This window comes from Mixophyes fleayi, chromosome 3 (assembly GCF_038048845.1).
Source record: "Mixophyes fleayi isolate aMixFle1 chromosome 3, aMixFle1.hap1, whole genome shotgun sequence".
In the NCBI taxonomy this organism is placed as follows: Eukaryota; Metazoa; Chordata; class Amphibia; order Anura; family Limnodynastidae; genus Mixophyes; species Mixophyes fleayi.
This window is the reverse complement of record NC_134404.1, coordinates 46,472,384-46,494,730: the sequence shown is the minus strand read 5'-3', so window position 1 is coordinate 46,494,730 and position 22,347 is coordinate 46,472,384. Positions and strand designations below refer to the sequence as shown.

At 43.3% G+C, this 22,347-nt stretch overlaps 1 protein-coding gene across 3 annotated transcripts in view; it reads right to left on the bottom strand.

The window, feature by feature from the left end:
- ROCK2 (Rho associated coiled-coil containing protein kinase 2) overlaps positions 1-19,773 on the bottom strand; it is a 109,742-nt gene extending 89,969 nt beyond the window's left edge. For all 3 annotated transcript variants that reach the window (XM_075201428.1, XM_075201429.1, XM_075201430.1), the window contains exon 1: positions 19,504-19,773. In XM_075201428.1, the coding sequence (XP_075057529.1) occupies positions 19,504-19,602 (99 nt within the window). In that variant the 5' untranslated portion in view covers positions 19,603-19,773. The remainder of the gene's footprint in view (positions 1-19,503) is intronic.
- Positions 19,774-22,347: the final 2,574 nt, after the last annotated feature.

Below are 22,347 nucleotides of genomic sequence, written 5' to 3'. Positions count from 1 at the left end.
CTAGCAGCTGTGGTCATCTCCTCTGGGCTGGGTTGGGCAGGTGTAGATCCTGAAGACTGTAGTTTAGCAGCTTGGCTCCGGGTAATAGAGTTGAGAAATGCGGTCACTATTCTACCGATCTTTTTTTTTTTTCTTTTGTACTTTTAATTTGAGGAGTAAAAAAACACAACAGCAAATAGGTAAACGGATCGTTTGGGCCCCAAGAATTTCTGATTACAAAGTTACATCATAAAAATTAGATGAAACAGGACTGTAACTGATGATCACACACATCAGGATGCCAGTTTCCCTACCCTAGAAACGGAGCTGTGGAGGACACTATGGGGGTCTGTCACCGTGTCCATTATTTGTTTCAGGTTTGAAACATGTCAGGACAGACCTTAATTCCATTCTATGCAACAAGTCTTAAAGTTGCAAAATAAAAAGATTTCAATGATCCCCCCCGATACTCTCAATGTGGGATACTTATAGGATGGTTTGTGGTGAACAGAAGATAAGCGATCATATATAAAGTGAATGTGCTCACCAAGGGATTCATGGGGGGGGGGGGGGGGGGGAGGGAATGATGTCACAGAAGTATGATCGTTTCCTACTAGGCCATAAGCATAGACCACACTATGGTGTTTATAGAGTTAAAGAAAGGTCACAGTCAGAAAAGAAAGATAAGGACAATATTATTAGACACATTTTTCTCATAAGCTGCATGCACAGAGTTCTACAGACCAATGGTGATTTCTGAATGGTAGATCATTCACTCACTAATACTATTTTCCACAGGTCAACACAGTCCAATATGTAAGTTATGTCATCTGGGAGCCATGCACGCCACTGCCCACAGGAATGCGTAACACGGATTGACACACAGCCAATCTCACACCTGCTTCGTGCTGCATGCTATAATCTTAGTTTTACTTCTAGAAATAGTCCATTTAGGTTATGTTCAGGAGTCAGCTCATCAAGAGGCATTATATGCCCCTAGGAGTACCGTTTCTGAACGATCTACATGCTCCCATAACAAAATATTTCTGGAAAACAAAAAAAGAAAGAAAAAAAAGCCGGTCACTTTGTACTGTACTCCATGGTGTACAGGGAGGGCTTCAGGGTCAAGTATTAACCATTTCTTTACCAAGTCACATTTACCACCTGAGCGGAGTAAATTTTTGCACAAATTCCAACATATTCTTTTTAGATAATTGTCACAAAATACCATAGATTCCACAATGTGGGTGCAAGAGAGAAAAAAATAATGCATTTTTTATTCATTTTCTTAACAAAATGTGGGCAAGCAGCTATAAACAAGATACTTTCATACTGTTGTGAATAGCTGCAGGTCCTCGAATACCGCATCAAATGAGCGGCCAATCAGCTCGCTAACCCCATTCAGGAATGCAGAGTAGTTTCAGGAAGTGTCGCAATAAAGAAAAATATTTCTACTTTTTCATTTATTTACTAAATTAAAGTCGGACAAACAGTTGAGCGGCATAGTCACAGCTTTCTGAATGTCTGCTGGTCTACTGGCGAGAATGATACCCCACAATAGTAATATGGGTAGCCAGAGGTAAAGAGCTGCACCCAATGTTTTTTACATGCATAGGTGTGTGTCTGGTGATCACAAGTGTATTAACAAATAAATGTAGGGCTGTCTGGTGATCACAATTTATCACGGGGGGGGGGGGGGGGGTGATTGGTAGGTTTTCTTGTAGGCATTTATGTTTTGGCTGTATATAGGGGATCATGGGGGTAAATCCCTCTCACTCCTAGCAGCTGAGGAGTTACACGTGCACTACATCCTACAACTATATTTTCTACATATGTACCAAAGAAGGTAAAAATATAGTTCTGAACAGGGCTGCAGTGGAATATCAGGTTAATACTGTGAAAAATATTTCCTCCCCACAGGTGAAGCAGTCAGAAGGCTGACACTGCAGTAATTTAAGCTGCTGTGGCATCACTGGCCCTGACTGCATATAAAATCAACCAATCCACACAGTGTATTTGTGAAGACCTGCTGTCAGTCAGTTTGTACATGCCCTTTTAGAGAAGCTTCTCACTCCTAACATGACAATCTGCAGCAGAGGAGTGAACAAGCATCATAGACTTGTTTAGCCAAGTATTTACTCTCCAGTTATTTTATGTATATTATTTATTTCAGTAATACACAGCCTGACATATTAGTTTCATATAACTGTTTTGAATGCTCTTTAAAATTAATACCAGTAACCATACTTCTCTTATAACTCACAGGGCATACACCGTCAACTGTCACCTTCGCTACCATGCATGGATTTAGACCACCTTGAAGAGGCTCAACCTTGACATACACATACAAAAGTTGGCCATTCAGCTTGGTAGCTGAATCAGACTGCAATGTGCATCCAACTACACCACTTCCAGGTCATCCAAAGACCTCCCAGTTGTCCCGATAGAAGGGACAGGGGGAGGGTCCATCAGGTGATCAAATCCAGCCCTGTCAGATTACAAACATTTACAGCTATAGGTTGCAGGGACACCCAGAGCAACGTCTGGCAATTGTGACTGTCAAAGACCAAACAAACGGAAAAGAAACTGCCCGTGTGTGCCCATTCTTAGATGGCCAAGCTTATGTTGACGCATGAAAACACATGCTCAAACACTAAAGCTAAAAAGGCACAGTGGATTTTCAGTCTATGGCAGTCAGCGGAATTTTGCCACACCAGCAGTGATGGAAGCACTGTGAACGCTACCGGTAGTATGATTGATGTCTTAACGGCAGAGTGGAAGGTTGGTCTGCATCTTATAGGCTTAGAGCAGGGGTGGCCAAACAGTCAGAGACCAAGAGCCATGGGATATATGCCTCAGGGCAGAGTGAGCACGCTCCCGACAGTCCACGGGATATGTGCCTCAGGGCAGAGTGAGCACGCTCCCGACAGTCCACGGGATATATGCTTCAGGGCAGAGTGAGCACGCTCCCGACAGTCCACGGGATATATGCCTCAGGGCAGAGTGAGCACACTCCCGACAGTCCACGGGATATATGCCTCAGGGCAGAGTGAGCACACTCCCGACAGTCCACGGGATATATGCTTCAGGGCAGAGTGAGCACACTCCCGACAGTCCACGGGATATATGCCTCAGGGCAGAGTGAGCACGCTCCCGACAGTCCACGGGATATGTGCCTCAGGGCAGAGTGAGCACGCTCCCGACAGTCCACGGGATATGTGCCTCAGGGCAGAGTGAGCACGCTCCCGACAGTCCACGGGATATGTGCCTCAGGGCAGAGTGAGCACGCTCCCGACAGTCCACGGGATATGTGCCTCAGGGCAGAGTGAGCACGCTCCCGACAGTCCACGGGATATGTGCCTCAGGGCAGAGTGAGCACGCTCCCGACAGTCCACGGGATATGTGCCTCAGGGCAGAGTGAGCACGCTCCCGACAGTCCACGGGATATATGCCTCAGGGCAGAGTGAGCACGCTCCCGACAGTCCACGGGATATATGCCTCAGGACAGAGTGAGCACGCTCCCGACAGTCCACGGGATATATGCCTCAGGGCAGAGTGAGCACGCTGCTGACAGTCCACGTGAGTTTCCCACTGATTAAGAAGCGTGGGCAGGCAAGTGGATACTTTAGGAGCAACTATTCTTTATCACACATTAAATTTAACATATGTTTATTTATATGCTGTCTGTGAGATATCTGCTTTATGTACAGCTGTGTGCAGATTACAGGTTCACTTTAAAAATCAATATTTCCAGAGAACAAAAATGTTTACATTCCAAGCTATAAAAAATAAACACTATGCTGGGAAAGTGACAGGGCGAGGGCTTGTACACACTGGTGGTGAAAATGCTGCATTTCAAAACTGTAGAGGAACCCCTGGTATTTGTCCTTGCTTTTAATAGAGCGTATTTAGTATAGCCTCAAAGCCTATGTACTTAACCAGTGCTCCCACACGGCGCCACTGTATTGTTCTGAGAGTTGACGTTTGTGGGTGCTGCAGCATACAATTAAATTGACGCTACTTGAAACAAACACTTGGCAGAAAGTGCAGGCGCACAGGTTCATTCACTTCCATGGTTTAGAGCCTTGGCATAGAGACGTCTATCCGGCTTGGTTTAAGCATGTTAAATAAGGTTTGAGTGATTTATTTTAACACTTATGTTTACAAAGCCTTAAAAGGCCAAATATACAAAGGATTGAGGATGTTCCCCAAAGAAAGAAGTTTCAGGAAAGGCAAGTGCTGGATACAATATAACATTCTTCTACTAACATGCATTGTCCCATAGATTGTAAGCTTGCGTACAGGGCCTTCTTACCTCTCTGTCTGTATGTATTACCAAGTATTGTTTTATTACTGTTTGACCCCAATTGTAAAGCGCTGCGGAATTTGCTGGCGCTATATAAATAAATGTTGATGATGATACACTCAAATAGCAAACAATTAGAGGTAGGACAGGGGTTACCTGCACTTTGGGCCTATTTTGCACATTTAACCTCTTAAGAGTCTAGCGTCAGCTCTGTGCCAATATCAGTGCCCAACAGGCAGCCCTTACACAGACCTGCCTATCAAGAAGTCATCTACAGAACATCAGCTATATAATGAAACCAGCACAGCCTGGAAGACGGAGCCTGAGAACGGCAGGAGATACACAAGGAGGGATAGAAATCATATGCACACACAATACTTCATGTTGAGAGATGATATTAATATGCAATCACGTGGACCAAACATTACAACGCATTTGGATTTTTATGCAACCCTTTTTAATGGGCTAGTCAATAAGAGGTTATATTGATATAAGATATTTCAACCGAGGCACAACAACTTCAGAGACGTTGTACTCGGGCTTTTGGTGCCTGGAAAGAATAAAGTCTGCAATAATTCAACCCAAACTATTTTAATAGTATTTTCATCTACGGACGTCAGCTGTCGATGGAGAAGCCTATTGACCTGCTGTGATTCAGCCAAGGAATTAAAGGGATTTTCCAGAAGATTCCGTGTTGGTAATCGGTGGTGATGGTGTGTATAGGGGGAGGGTTTAACATTACCTTAGGTATATCTAGCAGGTGCCACTTTCACGCACACACACATATTCTTTATATTATCTATCCATCTCTTGTTTGGTTTAAACGAGATAGAAATGGTACATAAACATCGCTTTTTCATACATTGCCTTTCTATTGGAAGCACAATAGTGGTGGTAGTCACTTGTGTGTAATAACGGTGCAACTCCTATATCAATTATCTCTACCTTCACATCCATTCATGCTGCATGGTCACTACTGTATGAATAAGGCTGTGTGTGTGGGTATCCTCTATATCTAGAAGTGGGCAGAATATTATGGGTGGAGCCAAATTTATTGGCAGGTCTTACTGCATCATAATTAACAATAACTAGCATATCATTGTACATTATACAGCCCAGATGGCACAGTGGTTAGCACTACACAAGTGTGTAGCTTTCGTATGTTTGGGTTGGTTTCCTCCCACTGTCCAAACCACACATAGGTGGGACCATTTTTTTCAGAAGTCAAATGAACCTGAGTGTGCGTTAGATAATTTATACTGTAATGCTCCCATGAGGCAGGGACTGATGCGAGTGACTGAATATTATTTGTAAAGCACAGCGTTCTATATCAATTAAGATTCTAGTGTCTCCTATCAAATAAACTTGGACACCTTTGATGTAGAGGGGGTTGGTGGAAAGGATTTGGGGGGGCGGGGGGGGGGGGATGCCGGGGCAAATAGCCTAAGCGCAGTGACAAATAATACTTGTGTGTCCTTCACCTAGTGTGTATAAAGGTGAGGAATGAAGAAATCTAAACCGATTTATATCCACATCTTAAAAGCGGAGTTGGCTTCTCAATGTACACATTTCACCAACCCTCTGGCAACGGGTACAGTGCGGATTAACGATAATGTAAACACCGACAGTGTTTACACCTACATAATTACGATACTAAACACAGCAACATGTAAGTAATACCTACTTCGCTGTAGACACACACAGGGCAGATCTGAGGTGAGGAGAGGGCGACACTTCCAAATCACGTCACTACCAACCGCGACTTTTTTCTTTAGTTCTTTAAGGCAGCAACCCTAACCCGCAGCCTAAGCCTAACCCCCAACGTAAAGGTAGTACTTACATGGGTCCGTGCATTGCCGCTTTAAAAACAGAAATGTGCAAGTCATCATCAACATTTATTTATATAGCGCCAGCCAATTCTGTAGCGCTTTACAATTGGGAACAAACAGTAATAAAACAATACTGGGTAATACAGACAGAGAGGTAAGAGATGATGAAAAGTGCAAGTCGCAGTTGGAAGTGACGCGATTTGGAAGCGTCACCCTTTCCTTGCATCGGATCTGCCCTGTGTTTACAGCCAAATAGGTATTTCTTACATGTCGCTGTGTTCAGTATCGTAATAATTATGTAGGTGTCAACACTGTTGGTGTTTACATCATCGTTAATACCATTAACGCCGCTGGCAACATAATAGCTGAAACATAAAAAACCATAAGAATAATTGCACCCTATGGAAACAATGAAGCACATGCAATCGACTGAATGTCAAATACATCTCAAATTTACTCAGCATATCATAAACACACACCCCTCCCCTCCCCCCCCAGCAATAAAACGTCCCTGCAAACACAATCTAATGAAACCCGATTCAAATTTGACAAGTGTGGGTCTGCTTCACTGGAGATTATCTTACACAGGATTCACAGTCCAAGACATGAAAAGACACATTCTCAAACTATCGGCGAGAAGAGAGAGAGAAAAAAAGAATTTAAAAGAAAAATGCAGCAAATGCAACGTATTAACTAAATACGTTCAACAAGGAAGTCTGAGATTCTGAACACACAGCAAATCTCTGCTAGCACCAACATGACACTGGAGTGTTAGACCGTAAAATATGTAGGTACTTCTACAAATTCTTCAGGCGTGTGCTATTTATAACCCTCTTTCTGGCCAAGGGTCAACGTTTCCTGGTGAAATTGTATGTGCGTTGGGAGTGAAGCCCAGACAGACTTTGGTCTGCCAGGCAGAGCACCCACCCTCTGGAAAGACTGCCTGTGTGCCTTGTGGCATCAGGATCCAAATGCAGATTAAACAAATGGGAACATCGCAATCCATGAAAAATTTTTTACATCATGTCTGCAATTAATTTCATTTTCATTATACTCCTTGTTATGTCATTGTCATTGTAAACGTGAGACACATGCAAGCAAGTAAATCGATGGGCATACACGGGCTTACGGCGCGTGTGTCCGTGCAGGAACAAATTCTATGTCCAATAATTGCAACTTGTTTTGTTGTGTTTTTATTTGTTGCTAAACACCAAGTGAAAGCTTCACCGGCCTGTAGGTGCCAGCAGTTAAACCTAAATAAATAGCCAGCATTAACTGTACGCAATCCACCAACATGTTTTGTGCTTCCATCAATAACACCGATAGGAAAATCTGTTGCTGTGGAATTGTCTACATCCCTAACGTAATCAAAACAAACTCAGCGCCACTTAATGTGATTTGGAAACAGCTAATCTATACCAGACTAAGCCTTACTGGCCCATTGGCTAATCACACCTAACCCCATTAACTTTTTAACTGCTGTAATCCATGGGGGTTTAAATACAGTAGCAGCAGTAAGAACAGGAGTTCCGCAGGAGAATAGAATTCAGGGATTGTCGCTTTTTCTAAGAACTAACCATTTAAAATGTGTGCAGGATTAGGCTTAAATAATGTTTCAGACTCAAAGTAACTTAAATAAGTTACATAACTGTTGTAGCTAACCCCAATAGGTGGAAATAGACTGAATGAGGCCATACATTTTAGTCTTTAATGAAAACTCCATAAACCTTTACCCATTTATGAATACTGCTATTGGCTGTTCCAAACCAATGTGTATGGCATTTAGAATTACATTACTATTTCCCCTCAACTTCAACAATGTGGAATGCAGACAGAGGGAATGTGTCACATCCTCACCCGTAATGCAGAACAAGGATTCCTTGTCGAGCTGGGCTGAAATTCTGCATTATATACAAATACAACCAAACACATCACCTTACATACCCTGCAAAAGAAAAAAAGCAGCAGACTAAAATCAATACAGTGCCGTGACCTACTCCGAACGACAAGACTGGACTTGGCTTCACGCCCGTATGATGTGACATACATTCATGGCAATCCTTACACACAGCTGCTAAAACAGAAGATGGTCAACGGATTATTTTTAGCAGGAAATTCTGTTTTGGTTTTTTTTATTAATTCTTTTGCATTTAAAATAGTTTTTCTTTCTGTGTTTATTTGGCTTTAATTCATTCCCTATGTTATAGCAGCTACTGCTTTCTGTAATGTGAAGTGACATCATTGGCGTCTGGGACATGTGACAAGCAGTCCAGGAACCAGACTGGCTGCTACGACCACTTTCAGGTTAAACCACTGGATCCACTCTCTGCCAACAGGAACTATAACTCAGAACTCCTGGAACTCCCAATAGCCAAAGATTTAACAGAAGAGTGGTCTGTTGGCCGCAGCATCGTGAAGACTGGTCAGCAAATGGCTGCGTTGAATGTGAGAAATATACAATACAGACAGAGATGGATGATGAAACAGACTCATTTAATGCGGTACATATTTTTAGTAACATTATTAAGTAGCGGTTTCAATTATTATTACAGCTATAAAATCTACACGTTAAGTATGACATTCTACATAAGATTGTTTTACACAAGGAAAATAATCCTTAGTTACAATATTAGGAAAAGCCACCCACTGTTGTCAAACACAACAAAAGTAGAGATCAGTATAAGGATTCTAGTTTTTCTAAATACATACGGCTAATGCAACTTCAAATTATAACATATTACATTTACACAGATAAATAGTACAAACATTAAAAGATCACTGAGTCACAAGACATAAGTTATGCTAATGAATATGGAGTAAGACATTGTTATACCACCCTCTGCTCTCCAGCTGTTGCACAGCCCAAATGATCACCAGCAGGACAACAGCTGGAGAGCACCAAGTTCACCGTCCTTGTACCATGGAGTAGAATTCAAGGTTCTGATGTTATCAGCCTTACTCGATGCAATAAAAGCCCATCTCCATGCATTGAGACTTATTTTTCTCATTTAAAGCAGAACCATAAAAATGCAAAATTGCCTTAAAGAAAAGAGCATTCCCAAGAAAAATGCAACAAACATCTGAGGTAATTATGTGCACATTTGGAGGACTATTTGTTTAGCGCACCAGATTTCTGCTTGTAAAAACACTGATAGACGAGAGGAAATCTTCCAGATTTAAAGTTTGATAACATGAGACAAGAGCTGCCACTTGGCAACGTAACAGCCAGCGCCGTGACTGATTGACTTCTATTCCCTAATAAAGCCCCACATTTTTTCACCATATTGATAAGATCTGGTCGCCCGGTGGTTTGGTCTGAATGGATCTCATTAATCAGCCGATGACTTCATTTATAGGCCAATGCAGTAACGGAGAGGCAGATCCAATCTGTTTAGATCACGCCTACAGATGTCCCAACTGTGTGCCAATTTGACCAAAAAAGACCAAATCCCTAGACAACACCATGCATTTGTGTAGGTACCTTAATGACTCAGAGGATAGCACTTCTGCCTCACAGCGCTGGGGTCACCAGTTTGATTTCAAACCAGGGCCTTATTATAGTTTGTATGTTCCCTCTGTGTTTGCGTGGGTTTCCTCTGAGTGCTCTAGTTTCCTCCCACACTCCAAAAACATACTGATACATTTCTTAGCGGCCAATTAACCCTGGTGTGTCTGTGTATGTGTGAGTGTATTTAGAATATAAGCTCCAATGGGGCAGGGACTGATGTGAGTGAGTTTTCTGTACAGCGCTGCAGAATTGGTGGCGCTATATAAATAAAATAGTGGTGATGATGATGTTCTCTTTTTATTGCAATGCAAGAAACATTGCAAGAGCCCCCAACTCAAATTATCACAAGTGCTGAAATTAATTTAACATAGAATGATATGTAGTTTAACTGCTAATTTGACAATCACATACGTTTTATAATTTTGAGAGACCTTTCTAGTTTATAATAAGAGGAAAACATCAGACAGCATAAAACAGTGTATAACCTGTCCCAATTCTATGAAGGAGTTTTTTTATTATTTTTATTTTTTTCAATTCATCTTCCATGGGTTTTTTTTTGTTTAGTTTCTTTAAAGAAGATTTGCTAGATAAAGAATTGTGTAATGCCACTGAACCTTTTAGGCTGTATCTCACTAGAACACATTGCTTGGGAAAGAAAAGAAAAACGTTTGATAAAAGTATATAAAGTCACCTTCCAGAATTTAAAATTTTTAAATGCAACCTTAAAAAAAAAAAAAAAAAGTTGGAGATCACACAGATCCTTGCTGTCTGCCTTTCAGTGCTTTAGGGAACAAATCTCAGCTTTGAGCAATAACTTTCTTTTATTATTCTCAAACACTTATGAGTAATACAGATTTGTTTGGGAAGCAAAGGAATCACGCCCCCCTCCCCACACCAATAATCACAGTTTGGAAAAATAAGTAGCTACTGGTATTATCAGCATAATGAATCTATTTCTCCCTGGCACAGACACGGAATCACAGGCTTGCTAACATCTTACATCCAAATAAAGTGTGTGTTGTGGATCTGATCCGCCTCCAGTGACGACTGTGAGTGAGGAAGGACGAGGGGGGGGGGGGGGCTCAGTTATACCTCCCAGGGACATTGCTGGCTGGGGCGTGGTCTCTTCCTGCAGCTCAGGAGACACAGACAGAAGAGACAGTCATTACTCAGTCAGTCCCATGATCCATAAACCCATCCTTGGTTTTTTTTTTTTTCTTTCACAAAGTTAAACTCTGATCACTATCTTTTTTTTTTCTTCTTCTTCTTCTTTACCAAATGCCTTCATTGTGAGATCACAGGGCACATTGCTGAGCACTGGGTAAACAGTGACATAAAATATTGGGGGGGTGCTGGTAGACAACAAAATTCTTTTAACCTCTTGTTTGCCAGACCATCTTACAAACTCCACAAGTGTTGCCTTCACCTTGACCCAGGTTTAGCAGCCCTAAGGTGAACTAACCGAGCCAATCTAGCCAGTAACAGAGAGGGGATGCTGGGACTTGTAGCTCCACAACAGCTGGTTAACCAACCTCTGCACTAAGCCAGCAGATGTAGAGGCCAGAACAATAATCACACCCTGCATTCTTTTAGTGGAGGCAGGAACAAGCTTTAGGACTCAAATTGGGGTCTTTTGCAGATTGTGCTCATGCAGCATTCTGGATGGAACTGAGAAGGTTCTCTTCAAACCATACAGAGTTCTGCATGAAGACATACAGGCACATAGAGCCAAAAGACCTTGGTGCCTACACAGTTTAATCCCTCAGAGTTCCGTTTGGAACTCTGCATCAGCAACTTCTGAGAAGATGCTCCTCCGTACAAGGCCTATGAAGCAGAAAGTGACGTCTCACGAGCAGGGCCCACGTGTCCCGCTTTTTCCCCCCCAGGTCAGTCCCTTTTAGTTTTTTTCATACTAGAAATCTTTATATCACAGCACTTTATCTTGCAATCATTTAGATAATAAATGGGACATTTGCTTGTGTTCCATTTCACAATTATTGGAGATCTAGTTATATGGCATATTGTACGCTCCTTTGAGCAGGGTATTCTCTCCTCCTGTCTTCACCACTGTTAACTCTGCTCTCCAGCTACTTAGCCCTCCTCCTTGAGGACCCTCTTCCCCCCGTCCCCTCCTCTCCCCTTGGGGGTCTCCCTGTCATCCGTGCCTTCCCTTTTGGACTCAGTCGTTGGCGGACCTTCCCCTCTCCCCTCCTCCGCCCTCTCTAGCTGTGCTTTGAGCTCACTGAGTTACTGTGCTTATGGTTTATTGTACTGTGCTGTCTCACCTTGTATTGTAATTTCGTTTGTCCCTGTACGGCGCTACGGACACCTAGTGGCGCCCTATAAATAAAAATTAATAATAATAATAATATCATTTTACCAAGATACCCATGGATAATTTCCATTCATGCATACATTCCAACCCTATAACACCACTGGTAACTGCACAGAAATGTCAATCACCAATGGCTGCTTAATTATTGTTGGCTGATAATGCTGCAGCCTTACAGTAGACATGCCCACTTTCCACACCACCAGCAACAATGGTTATTCCTCTAACTTATGTAATCAACTGCTCCCCACAACTCTTAGATTGTAAGCTCACATAGGCGGGACCACCTATACCATCTGTCCCATGTCACTGTATGTTATGTATTTTTCTGTATACAATGTTGGCTCTTTATATATGACAGATTATAGTAGACTCAAGCTACAATAAAAAGAAGAAAACCACATACAAACTTAAACCTGCATTACAGCGTAGATCTCTAAAATATTTTCCTAAAGGGGCACCTCGTACAGGATAAAAGACAAAACGGGGGAGCCTCAGGAAAAAAGACTGCTCTAGGGCTCCGGAAAGGTGGAAGGGGATCGCTTAGGAAACATTTTCCCTAGATGGTATTACAGCTTTAAACAATAAATACATTAATAAAAGAACAGTGCCTCTAACCAAAAGGACTGCTAGGCTCATTTCTGGAAGGTTGTCGTTTGCAGGTGTTCAGAGGATTACACCACACACACAAGCAACTTTTTCTTGTTCCAAACAAACAATTGCATTTTTGTAAAATAATATCAATATACAATTGAGATACATGGATCATGATCATGTTTTAATTGGTTTGTAAGAAGAATGAAAATAAATATAAAATAACAAATGAGTGAATTGACAAATACACATTACAATTGTATTCTACTGCATACACAATGCAGGACAGTTATAGGATTAACCACACGTTTCATTGTCATCAGATAATCAGTCATATTGGGTAACTATGTATGACGGTATTGGACAGGCTGTCAACCAGGCACACACCTATTTTTAAACAAAAAATAAACAATCGTACTGCAGTATGTGACCAGGTTTAGTGGTAGTTCCACTTTACATCTCAGAAGTGAAAGTTTGCCTAGAAATCACATGAAGCATTGATACTTAGTAATGATTTTTTCCAACACAGAACTACAGTGTATACACATTACAATGCCAGTCTCAAGTCTCCATGTATTACTATGTATCAGTGCTTTAATAGCTCATGTGACACTCGCCCAATATTATTATTATCTTCTATTTACAAGGATCCACAAGGCTTCCGCAGCGCCGTACATAGGTGGTTAGAACATATAACTAATCTACAAGATTACATAAGTACATACAGATAATAATGATGACAACAACAACAATAAATGCATTGATGCAATTTACAGGATAAGTCACCTGGCATACAAAAAAATTCAGCATTAGACAAGACCGGGAAAGAGAGAAGGACGGAGAATGGACAAACATAAGACAAAGTACAGATATGAGAAATAGGGTAGAGAACCCTGCCCCTCAGAGCTTACATTCTAAAGGAGCGGTTAATGAGACAAGAGGAGATGGAAGCAATAGTCATAGTGGACCATGATGGTGCAGGGGCCTGGAGGGCCTAGGCGGTACAGAGCCCTGGAGGGTCTAGGTGATGCAGGGGCCCTAGGCGGTACAGAGCCCTGGAGAGTCTAGGTGGTGCAGGGGCCCTAGGCGGTACAGAGCCCTGGAGGGCCTAGGTGGTGCAGGGGCCCTAGGCGGTACAGAGCCCTGGAGGGCCTAGGTGGTGCAGGGGCCCTAGGCGGTACAGAGCCCTGGAGGGCCTAGGTGGTGCAGGGGCCCTAGGCGGTACAGAGCCCTGGAGGGCCTAGGTGGTGCAGGGGCCCTAGGCGGTACAGAGCCCTGGAGGGCCTAGGTGGTGCAGGGGCCCTAGGCGGTACAGAGCCCTGGAGGGCCTAGGTGGTGCAGGGGCCCTAGGCGGTACAGAGCCCTGGAGGGCCTAGGTGGTGCAGGGGCCCTAGGCGGTACAGAGCCCTGGAGGGCCTAGGTGGTGCAGGGGCCCTAGACGGTACAGAGCCCTGGAGGGCCTAGGTGGTGCAGGGGCCCTAGGCGGTACAGAGCCCTGGAGGGCCTAGGTGGTGCAGGGGCCCTAGGCGGTACAGAGCCCTGGAGGGCCTAGGTGGTGCAGGGGCCCTAGGCGGTACAGAGCCCTGGAGGGCGTAGGTGGTGCAGGGGCCCTAGGCGGTACAGAGCCCTGGAGGGCCTATGTGGTACAGAGCCCTGGAGGGCCTAGGTGGTGCAGGGGCCCTAGGCGGTACAGAGCCCTGGAGGGCCTAGGTGGTGCAGGGGCCCTAGGCGGTACAGAGCCCTGGAGGGCCTAGGTGGTGCAGGGGCCCTAGGCGGTACAGTGCCCTGGAGGGCCTAGGTGGTGCAGGGGCCCTAGGCGGTACAGTGTTCTGGAGGGCCTAGGTGGTGCAGGGGCCCTAGGCGGTACAGTGCCCTGGAGGGCCTAGCTGGTACAGGGGCCCTAGGTGGTACAGAGCCCTGGAGGGTCTAGATGGTGCAGGGGCCGAAGCCTATCAGAGTTAAACACTTAGGAATGGTTTTATGGCATGCTAAAGTACCACTAAACACCAGACCATTTGATGAGAGGCATGACGGTAAAAATACATAATGTGAAGATGATTTTCCATTGCAGCGCTGATCAGATGTACAGCATAACCCCAACAGTCTGTACAGGTACCTGAGGCTCCTCCCACATCTGAGGGACAATATCCTGATGGATACCAGACACTGCGGTTATCTCAGCTGATACAAAGGGGCAGGGCCAGTGATGTTGTAAGAATCCAATCAACACAGTGCACTGCACAGCAAGTTTGACGAGCTGACACTAACTCTGCCTACTCTGTTACAGGAGCACCTCCATCTTAACACGGCAACCTAATGGGGGGGGGGGGGGGGGGGGTAGAAAAGTGCAAGATGGACAACTTTAGTTACATATAAAATGCTCCTTTAATTTCATGTGTATTATTTAGCGCAGTTATTGATATATATATATATATAACATTCAAACAAAGGCTTCATTTGCTTTTTAAAAGTGGACTTCTGCTGAATATACATGTCCACCTTTCAGTGCTCTCCCCAAAATATTTTGCCAGCCGGGTGGCAGTAACTAAGCAGCCGGGTGGGGGCAATTGTAATACTTGCAATCAAATTGAAAGGTTTGGATGTTATCGCCCACACCTGCCAGAACTGGTCAGACTGGTGGTCAGTCGTCTAACACACACTGCTGGCAGTAGTGCTCTCATGGTGCCTGTTCTAATAGGAGATACAATGGTTTATGCTATTATAATAGGACTCTGACCGGCTCCAAGAGCCGGGTTGCAAATACAAACAGCCGGGTGGAGCAGCTGGGAAATAGGTGCTGGGGAGAACACTGGACCTTACCTTTTCTCGATTTAGAAAATGGGGACCATATCTAGTCCTTGGAATATATCAAACCCCCACAAATGCATCATCTGAATAATGTGATCAGTAGGAACTTGAAAGAAGCAAAATCAATTTTTGTTTTTCAATCTGCTAACATCAGGCAAATGATGCAACGGCAGAAGCTGGACATTACAAAGGACTGCATAAGATCCCCCTCTCATTAAAAAACATGATTCTTTATCTGCAGGTAAAAACAAACAAACAAAAAAAGTTACACGGATAACTATAAATTGTTCCTTCGGGTCTATTAAACGACTGGACACAAATCCGCAGGTTAGGAGCTAGCAATGTCATCATGTAAAATCCCATACGTAGAATACCAGTCATGCGCCCACAGGTTATTTTTACCACCTGGGCCACCACAAACTTCCTGGCATGTGCCCATATACATAGCATCCCATGCTCCTACACTTTCCAGCAGAGCCCCCACACACTGTACCAAACATGTCCATACACCCCTGACTGTGCACCACACATATAATATGCCTAGGTTTATGCCTACATTATATTCCCCCACAGAACGTGCACTCATCTGTTCTCCACTGCAGACCATTTAAATCAGGATTCTGCCGATAATAGTGGTTTTACATATTCTATTGGTAATCCAATTTATAAATATCTGCAATATAACAGCTATGTGACCAAGCAACATGTGTTTCTGCTTTATTACAGGGACAAATAAATAGCTTTTGGAGTTTTCTGGTTTTGCATATTATAAAATGCAGAGCGGAGCAGATATCAGTTACATCACAGCTCTCTATGCAATGACTGTGGCAATAACCTACAACGGCCATCAGCTATTACATATATGCATCCATAAGCAGCACTAAAAAGACTACCTGCTTCTCCCCTGTGAATTTATCACTGAGCTGCCTGTAGCCTGGCTGGAGTAACTACTGTTTGAATCCTGTACAGGACCAACAGCTGCAGAGAAGGTAACACAAAATGAAGTTTCACGCGGTTGGGAATTGGCCAGACTGTGCACATCAGTGTCTGCTAACCAGAGCAACCAAACGTAAATAGGTCAGATATTGCTGGATCTCCCAAACTAAATCAAACACCATGTTGTACTGGACAATTTATATATGTTTAAAACTAATGTATTTCATGGGAACTATTACATCATTAAAGGATATGTCCAATTTCAAATACAATCCAAACACAAATAGAGCAATTGAGAATGGTGACAGGATATTACAAAGTATTTTGGGTATATGCTAAATTGAGAAGTTTTGCAAAAACCAGAGTAGACGGAGCGCTTTTCAGATGATGTAACAAGTACATATTGTCAGTATATGGCGGGGAACAGTGGACCAAATTACTGCTTAGTGCAGGCAAGAAAACAAACAAAACATTTGATAAAAGAATCTCTCTTTCACTTCAGCTGATATTGGGATTAAAGATTTATTGCTCTGTTTTAATCAACAGAATTTCACAAGTGCACATAGTACCTCACATGACAGGTAGCACCGACTAAGAAGTTTGTATTTACATGATAGCACAGCATTTAGTGACTACCCACAGGCATGGAGATAACATAAAGGAGACTTTCCTTGGAATATCTGCAACGAGTAAAGATCATGTAACAGAAAGAAAGTATTCTTAAACCCACCTCCGACACAGACCGGACATTTTTGTGTCCAAGACCACGTTCATGACAGTGCTGCCTATCAAACCATTACGAGCTGTGTGTCTGGGTGATGCCAAAATAAACTTATAGGTTCCACTATCACGAATATTGGCTCAACCTACAAAATGGCAGCCCCCACTGTGTGTGACAGTTATAACGGAACATCTTGACTAAAAAAAAAAAAAAAAATTATAAGGAAGCCAAGATATTCAGAGCATTATTTTCTGTTAACACCTTAACAGCAAGAAGTCTGCAAACATTCATTTAAAAAATAATAATAAAGTTAGCAAAGTAGTGGGTTAAAGAAAAAGAACCCACAGATTAATAGACCTCTCTAGGCAGATAATGGAGGACTGTGAAAAAGAGAGAGAGGGAATTACTTCTAAGGAATATTCCAGGCCTGGATAAGCGGAAATAGAAAGCCTTCAGATAAAAACAGATCAGGCAGCTGTGACAAGAAATGTCATTGCTGCTGATGGAATACAGGGGAGGAGAAGGACAGCCCTGGGAACAGATCGCTGCTGTGAAGTCTGGGGGCAGAGGAAGTTGGCTCACAGCTCCTCCACAGACACAATCTTGGCAGCGGCAGAAGCTTTGCTGTCAGCCTGTGACACATTGCTAACGGGTGATGTAGACCCTCGTATTAAACATGCATAACAGATCTAGTCACACAGGGGAAGATGCATATGAATATCACAGCAGTCAGAAAAAAAAAAAAAATATTCCGTCTACATTTTTTTGGGGATGTCTCAACACATCACACTTTAAAAGGAGCTTGTTCATTAGGCTCAAAATGTTCTTCTGCTATTGTCATATGTGTCAGGCATTAATAATTCAACGTCAATCTCAAACCTACAGAGCAAATTGATGCAATTAAGACATTTTCTATAGAACTTTCCAAAATGTTACTTACATTTGCGCAAGTTTAGTTCAAAAGCCCTTACTGGGGGCTTTCCAACTTTGAAAGTAAAGTTTTACTAAACAACCTCCCCTGACAATAATTGTAATTGGGATGGGGGTCCTAGGACCTCCACCATTCATATTTCGCAGGGTCCTGGTAGTATGCCAGAAACTCTGCAGATTACAGTCCACGCTGCTCTGATCTCTCCGGAACAGGGAAGATCCAACAGCAGTTCTAAGGCTTTTCAGTCAATGGATACAGATCTCTTCTGTTATGAAGAGGTGGAAACTCCCTGTAATAATCACCTACACATCTCACCTGGAAGCTAGCAGAAGGGATAGAACACTTTCTGTTAGCATTCCATTGGCTTAGGAAGTGTCAGTCACTTAAGAAAGTGAGTTTGGCAGATCCCTTCAGGACATATTGCAGAAAGAATAGGCACGTAGAGGTAGAGCATTCACAAGACGTCTGTAAATAGGCATCTATCCACAACAATTCCAGCACTTTCCCTGAATTTCCCAAATACACACAAAAAGCATAAATCATTCAAGTGATCTCTCTATATAGATATATATTAGAATGTGCAGAGACATTTGCACTTCCTCATGAATAGGCTGGCATACAAGGGCTGTCCAAGACGACACACAAAAAATAAGTTTCCCTCTTAGCAAATACCAAGTGAATCACCCTGGCACACTCTTCTCTCATTCACACAAACACTGTAAAAATATCTGTGGTAAGGGCACAAGACCGGTGACCACAAAGCCTGTCTGAATTTCACCGTCATTTCTTCTTGTGATTGATCCAGACAAATGACTGTTTCCTCTACACACCCAAACACAAAAATAAAACATTAGACACAAACTAAGAGACACTTAAAAACTGCACCATACAAGGTGTTTTGGGAAGCAAAAGAGGGTGAAAACAGTAGTAAACCGGAGTCAAGCATGTAGGAGATAAAAAGCCTATCCTCAGAACTTAAATTTAATACAACCTTTGTCAGTAAATGGGTTACTGATTATAAATAGCAGCCCCCCTAATCACTGCAGATGACATTTTACGCTTAACCATTTTGTATCCTTTGCCCTGCCTGCATTAACTTTATGTTTCTTCTCCAACCTGATCAAGAAGAAGAAAACCACAGTCAGTCAATGAACAGAAGGAGACTTTTGACCCAGAGTGACTTTAGTTACAATAAACCCAGTAAGCACTGAACCTTGACATGCAATCATGTCATTGTAGATGAGCAATTCTAAATAGTATTTATTTACTGCAGAGATCTTGAGGACCCAATAATGCCCCCCACCCCAAATAACTGCGATCAGCCAGTGAATACTTTATTTTGCATAAGATGCTGTTGCAGGAAGTTGGATCACACTCATAACAAGTAACTGTGCATCATAACAAGTAGGTAACTGTGTATCATAATAAGCACTAAAATGAGGTTGAACTTATGCACAACAGAACAGTACAGTGCAGAATTGTGTGACAGAGTCACAGTGATCACCCAGGACAGCTCCCAACTCCTACCAGGTGTCACTGCCCCCACCAGACTGACTTACCAGCAAACTCTCTATGTTGATAGGTGAACGTGGGTTCCTCAGGATTGTCTCCAGCTTCTGCTGCCGGCCGGCCATACAGTGTCCCGGTTTGGATGACATCTCTGCAGCAGTCAGTCCCCTCCTGGAGGTCTAAATGAGTTAAAAAAATATATATAGGTTTTATCCTCGTTGGGAGAGTCCCATCTGGAGGAGCAGGAGCCTCCCTCACTCTCCGTACGGGAGACGGGTAATGGCTAGATCCCCTTCATGGCCAGGACCTGCTGACATCACCGGGTCATGTGACTGCTGTAGTCACATGGTGCACAGGGGAGGAGGAGGCTGCAAATGTTCCTGTGTAGCTGCTGACAGTAATGGGGAACCAGGGAGAGCAACAAATATTGCAATATTTTTTACTGAGTGCAGATGGAAACATTGTATTCCCTCTCATTATTCAGGTGTAAGGTGCTTTTCAGGCATAAATCCCAGAGCAGAGTCTTAAAAACAGAACTCAGTGAAGTGCATTATCTTAGTTTTCCATGTCAGCAATTTGAATATTCCAGCATGGTGAATGAGTATTCCCCAAGTTGCATTGCATGTACCGCGTGTTTTTAGTGCTACCACTGAGAGGTCTGTGCGTTAACAATGTGCGGTACAAGCAAATATGCATCGCTGCAAATCATAGTGATACATATTTAAGTATCATCATCATCATCATTTATTTATATAGCGCCAACATCATCATCATCATTTATTTATATAGCGCCACTAATTCTGCAGCGCTCTACAGAGAACTCACTCACATCAGTTTTTGCCCCATTGGGGCTTACAGTCTAAATTCCCTAACATGCACGTATACAGACACACACACACAACCAAACAGACAGACTAGGGTAAATTTAGTTAGCAGCCAATTAACCCTCCAGAATGTTTTTGGAATGTGGGCGGAAACCCACCAAACACGGGGAGAACATACAAACTCCACATAGATAAGGCCATGGTTGGGAATTGAACTCATGACCCCAGTGCTGTAAGGCATAAGTGCTAACCACTGAGCCACCGTGCTGCCCGTAGCACTTTACAATTGAGGACAAACATAGTAAACTAATAAACAAACTGGGTAAAACAGACAAAGAGGTGAGAAGGCCCTGCTCGCAAGCTTACAATCTATGGGACAATGGGAGTTTGACACATGAGGCTAAGGCCAAGTCTATATTTTGCATTTTGGCCCAGCCAGGCTGCAAAGGTAGAAGTGACTCATAGGCTAAATGATCCTGTTGTTGTTGAGGAATATTATAAGCTTGTCTGAAGAGGTGGGTTTTCAGAGAACGCTTGAAAGTTTGTAGACCAGAGGAGAGTCTTATTGTGCGAGGGAGAGAATTCCATAAAGTGGGTGCAGCCCGAAAAAAGTCCTGTAACCGGGAATGGTAGGATATAATGAGGGTGGATGAGAGACGCATATCTTGTGCAGAATGGAGTTGCAGAGTTGGGAGATATTACCGTTTCAATGCATCATGCCAGAGCTACTTTTGGAGCCCCAGCAAACTGACCCCTATATTGCAATCTGTTTTTCCTGTTTACCGACATAGGATAAAGTTCCACTGTATTTTATTCTTCCAAGCCGGAGAGGCTTCAGCAGAATCCCATTGGAAATGACAGGTAACGCCATCCTAAGATGGGGTTACCTGTCTGCGCAATGCAAAGCTTGATGCATTGCAGAACATCGCAGACCCCATAGTAATCTATAGGGACTGTGATGCTGCACGATATTTGCCTAAAGGGAGGAGACTTCTTTGAAATCTCCATTAGTCATGTAATGCATGGCAAACATACTTAAAAGATGCGGAAACAGCGATTTTCGCATCTTTTAAGTGGAAAATGAACTTGATGCATAGGCCCCTCAATGAGATAGACTTAGTAATGGACAGTGATCGATCCTAGTTGTGCTTCTGCTTTGCTGTAGTCATTTTATGAATCTCAGAGTATTTAATTCACGCTTTCAGATTGCAGTACTTTAAAACCGTATGAGAAGGGGATTTGGGACTGACACCAGAGTTTTGATTTAAAAAATGACGTCTCAGTGAATAAATGTACAATGCAATTTGAAGGGCACTATAGTTAAATAGCTCCACAAAGGGCCTCCGCTAAATATGTACAAAGCACACTAGAACCTTGCATAGAGAAACTTCCATAAAACATCCTAATTAAGAAAATCAATTAGTGTGCAACTGGCACGTATTTAGAATATAGCAACAATAAACCAGACAAGAAAACTTCCCATTTAATGATCTGTCCATTAGAAGGGGAAGGGTCTGCACGATAGAGTGTGACCAGTGAGCGGTGGCTTCCCGTGTGCATGTTCAGAGTGGGAACTGCTCAGGGAGAGGGGATCCTGGAAGTTGTCCTTGTGCCATGAAACTTGTATCCTCAGGGGTGCAGGTGTGGCTCCCAGGCGGTAAATCCCAGCGCCTCCCTGCAATCAGAGTACGGTGGCGTGTGCAGGGAGGGACGGAGTTCCGGGAGGCCCCAGAGTTGCTGGTTAGAAGTACCTGTGCTTGGGAGAGGTCGCTCCAAGAAGCCCCCAACTCTAGAAGAAAGTAAAAGTAGTGCACACTTTACTGAGACCTCTCCTCTTCCTCTACTGCCCCTTCTTCTTTTTCCTCTGTCTGAGATAGAGGCGCCTCTTCTGCCCCCTCCTCTTCCTCCAGGGGCAGGATTTGTTGCTTCCCCCGCCCGTTGCTTTGCTCCTGTGAGTACTTTGCACTCTATTTCCCTCCCCAATGCTTGGGCTCTTCCTCCTCCTGTCACTTCCTACTTGTCCTTTCCTGGGGTAGTTATATGTAATGTTACTACTGCTATCTCCCCCTC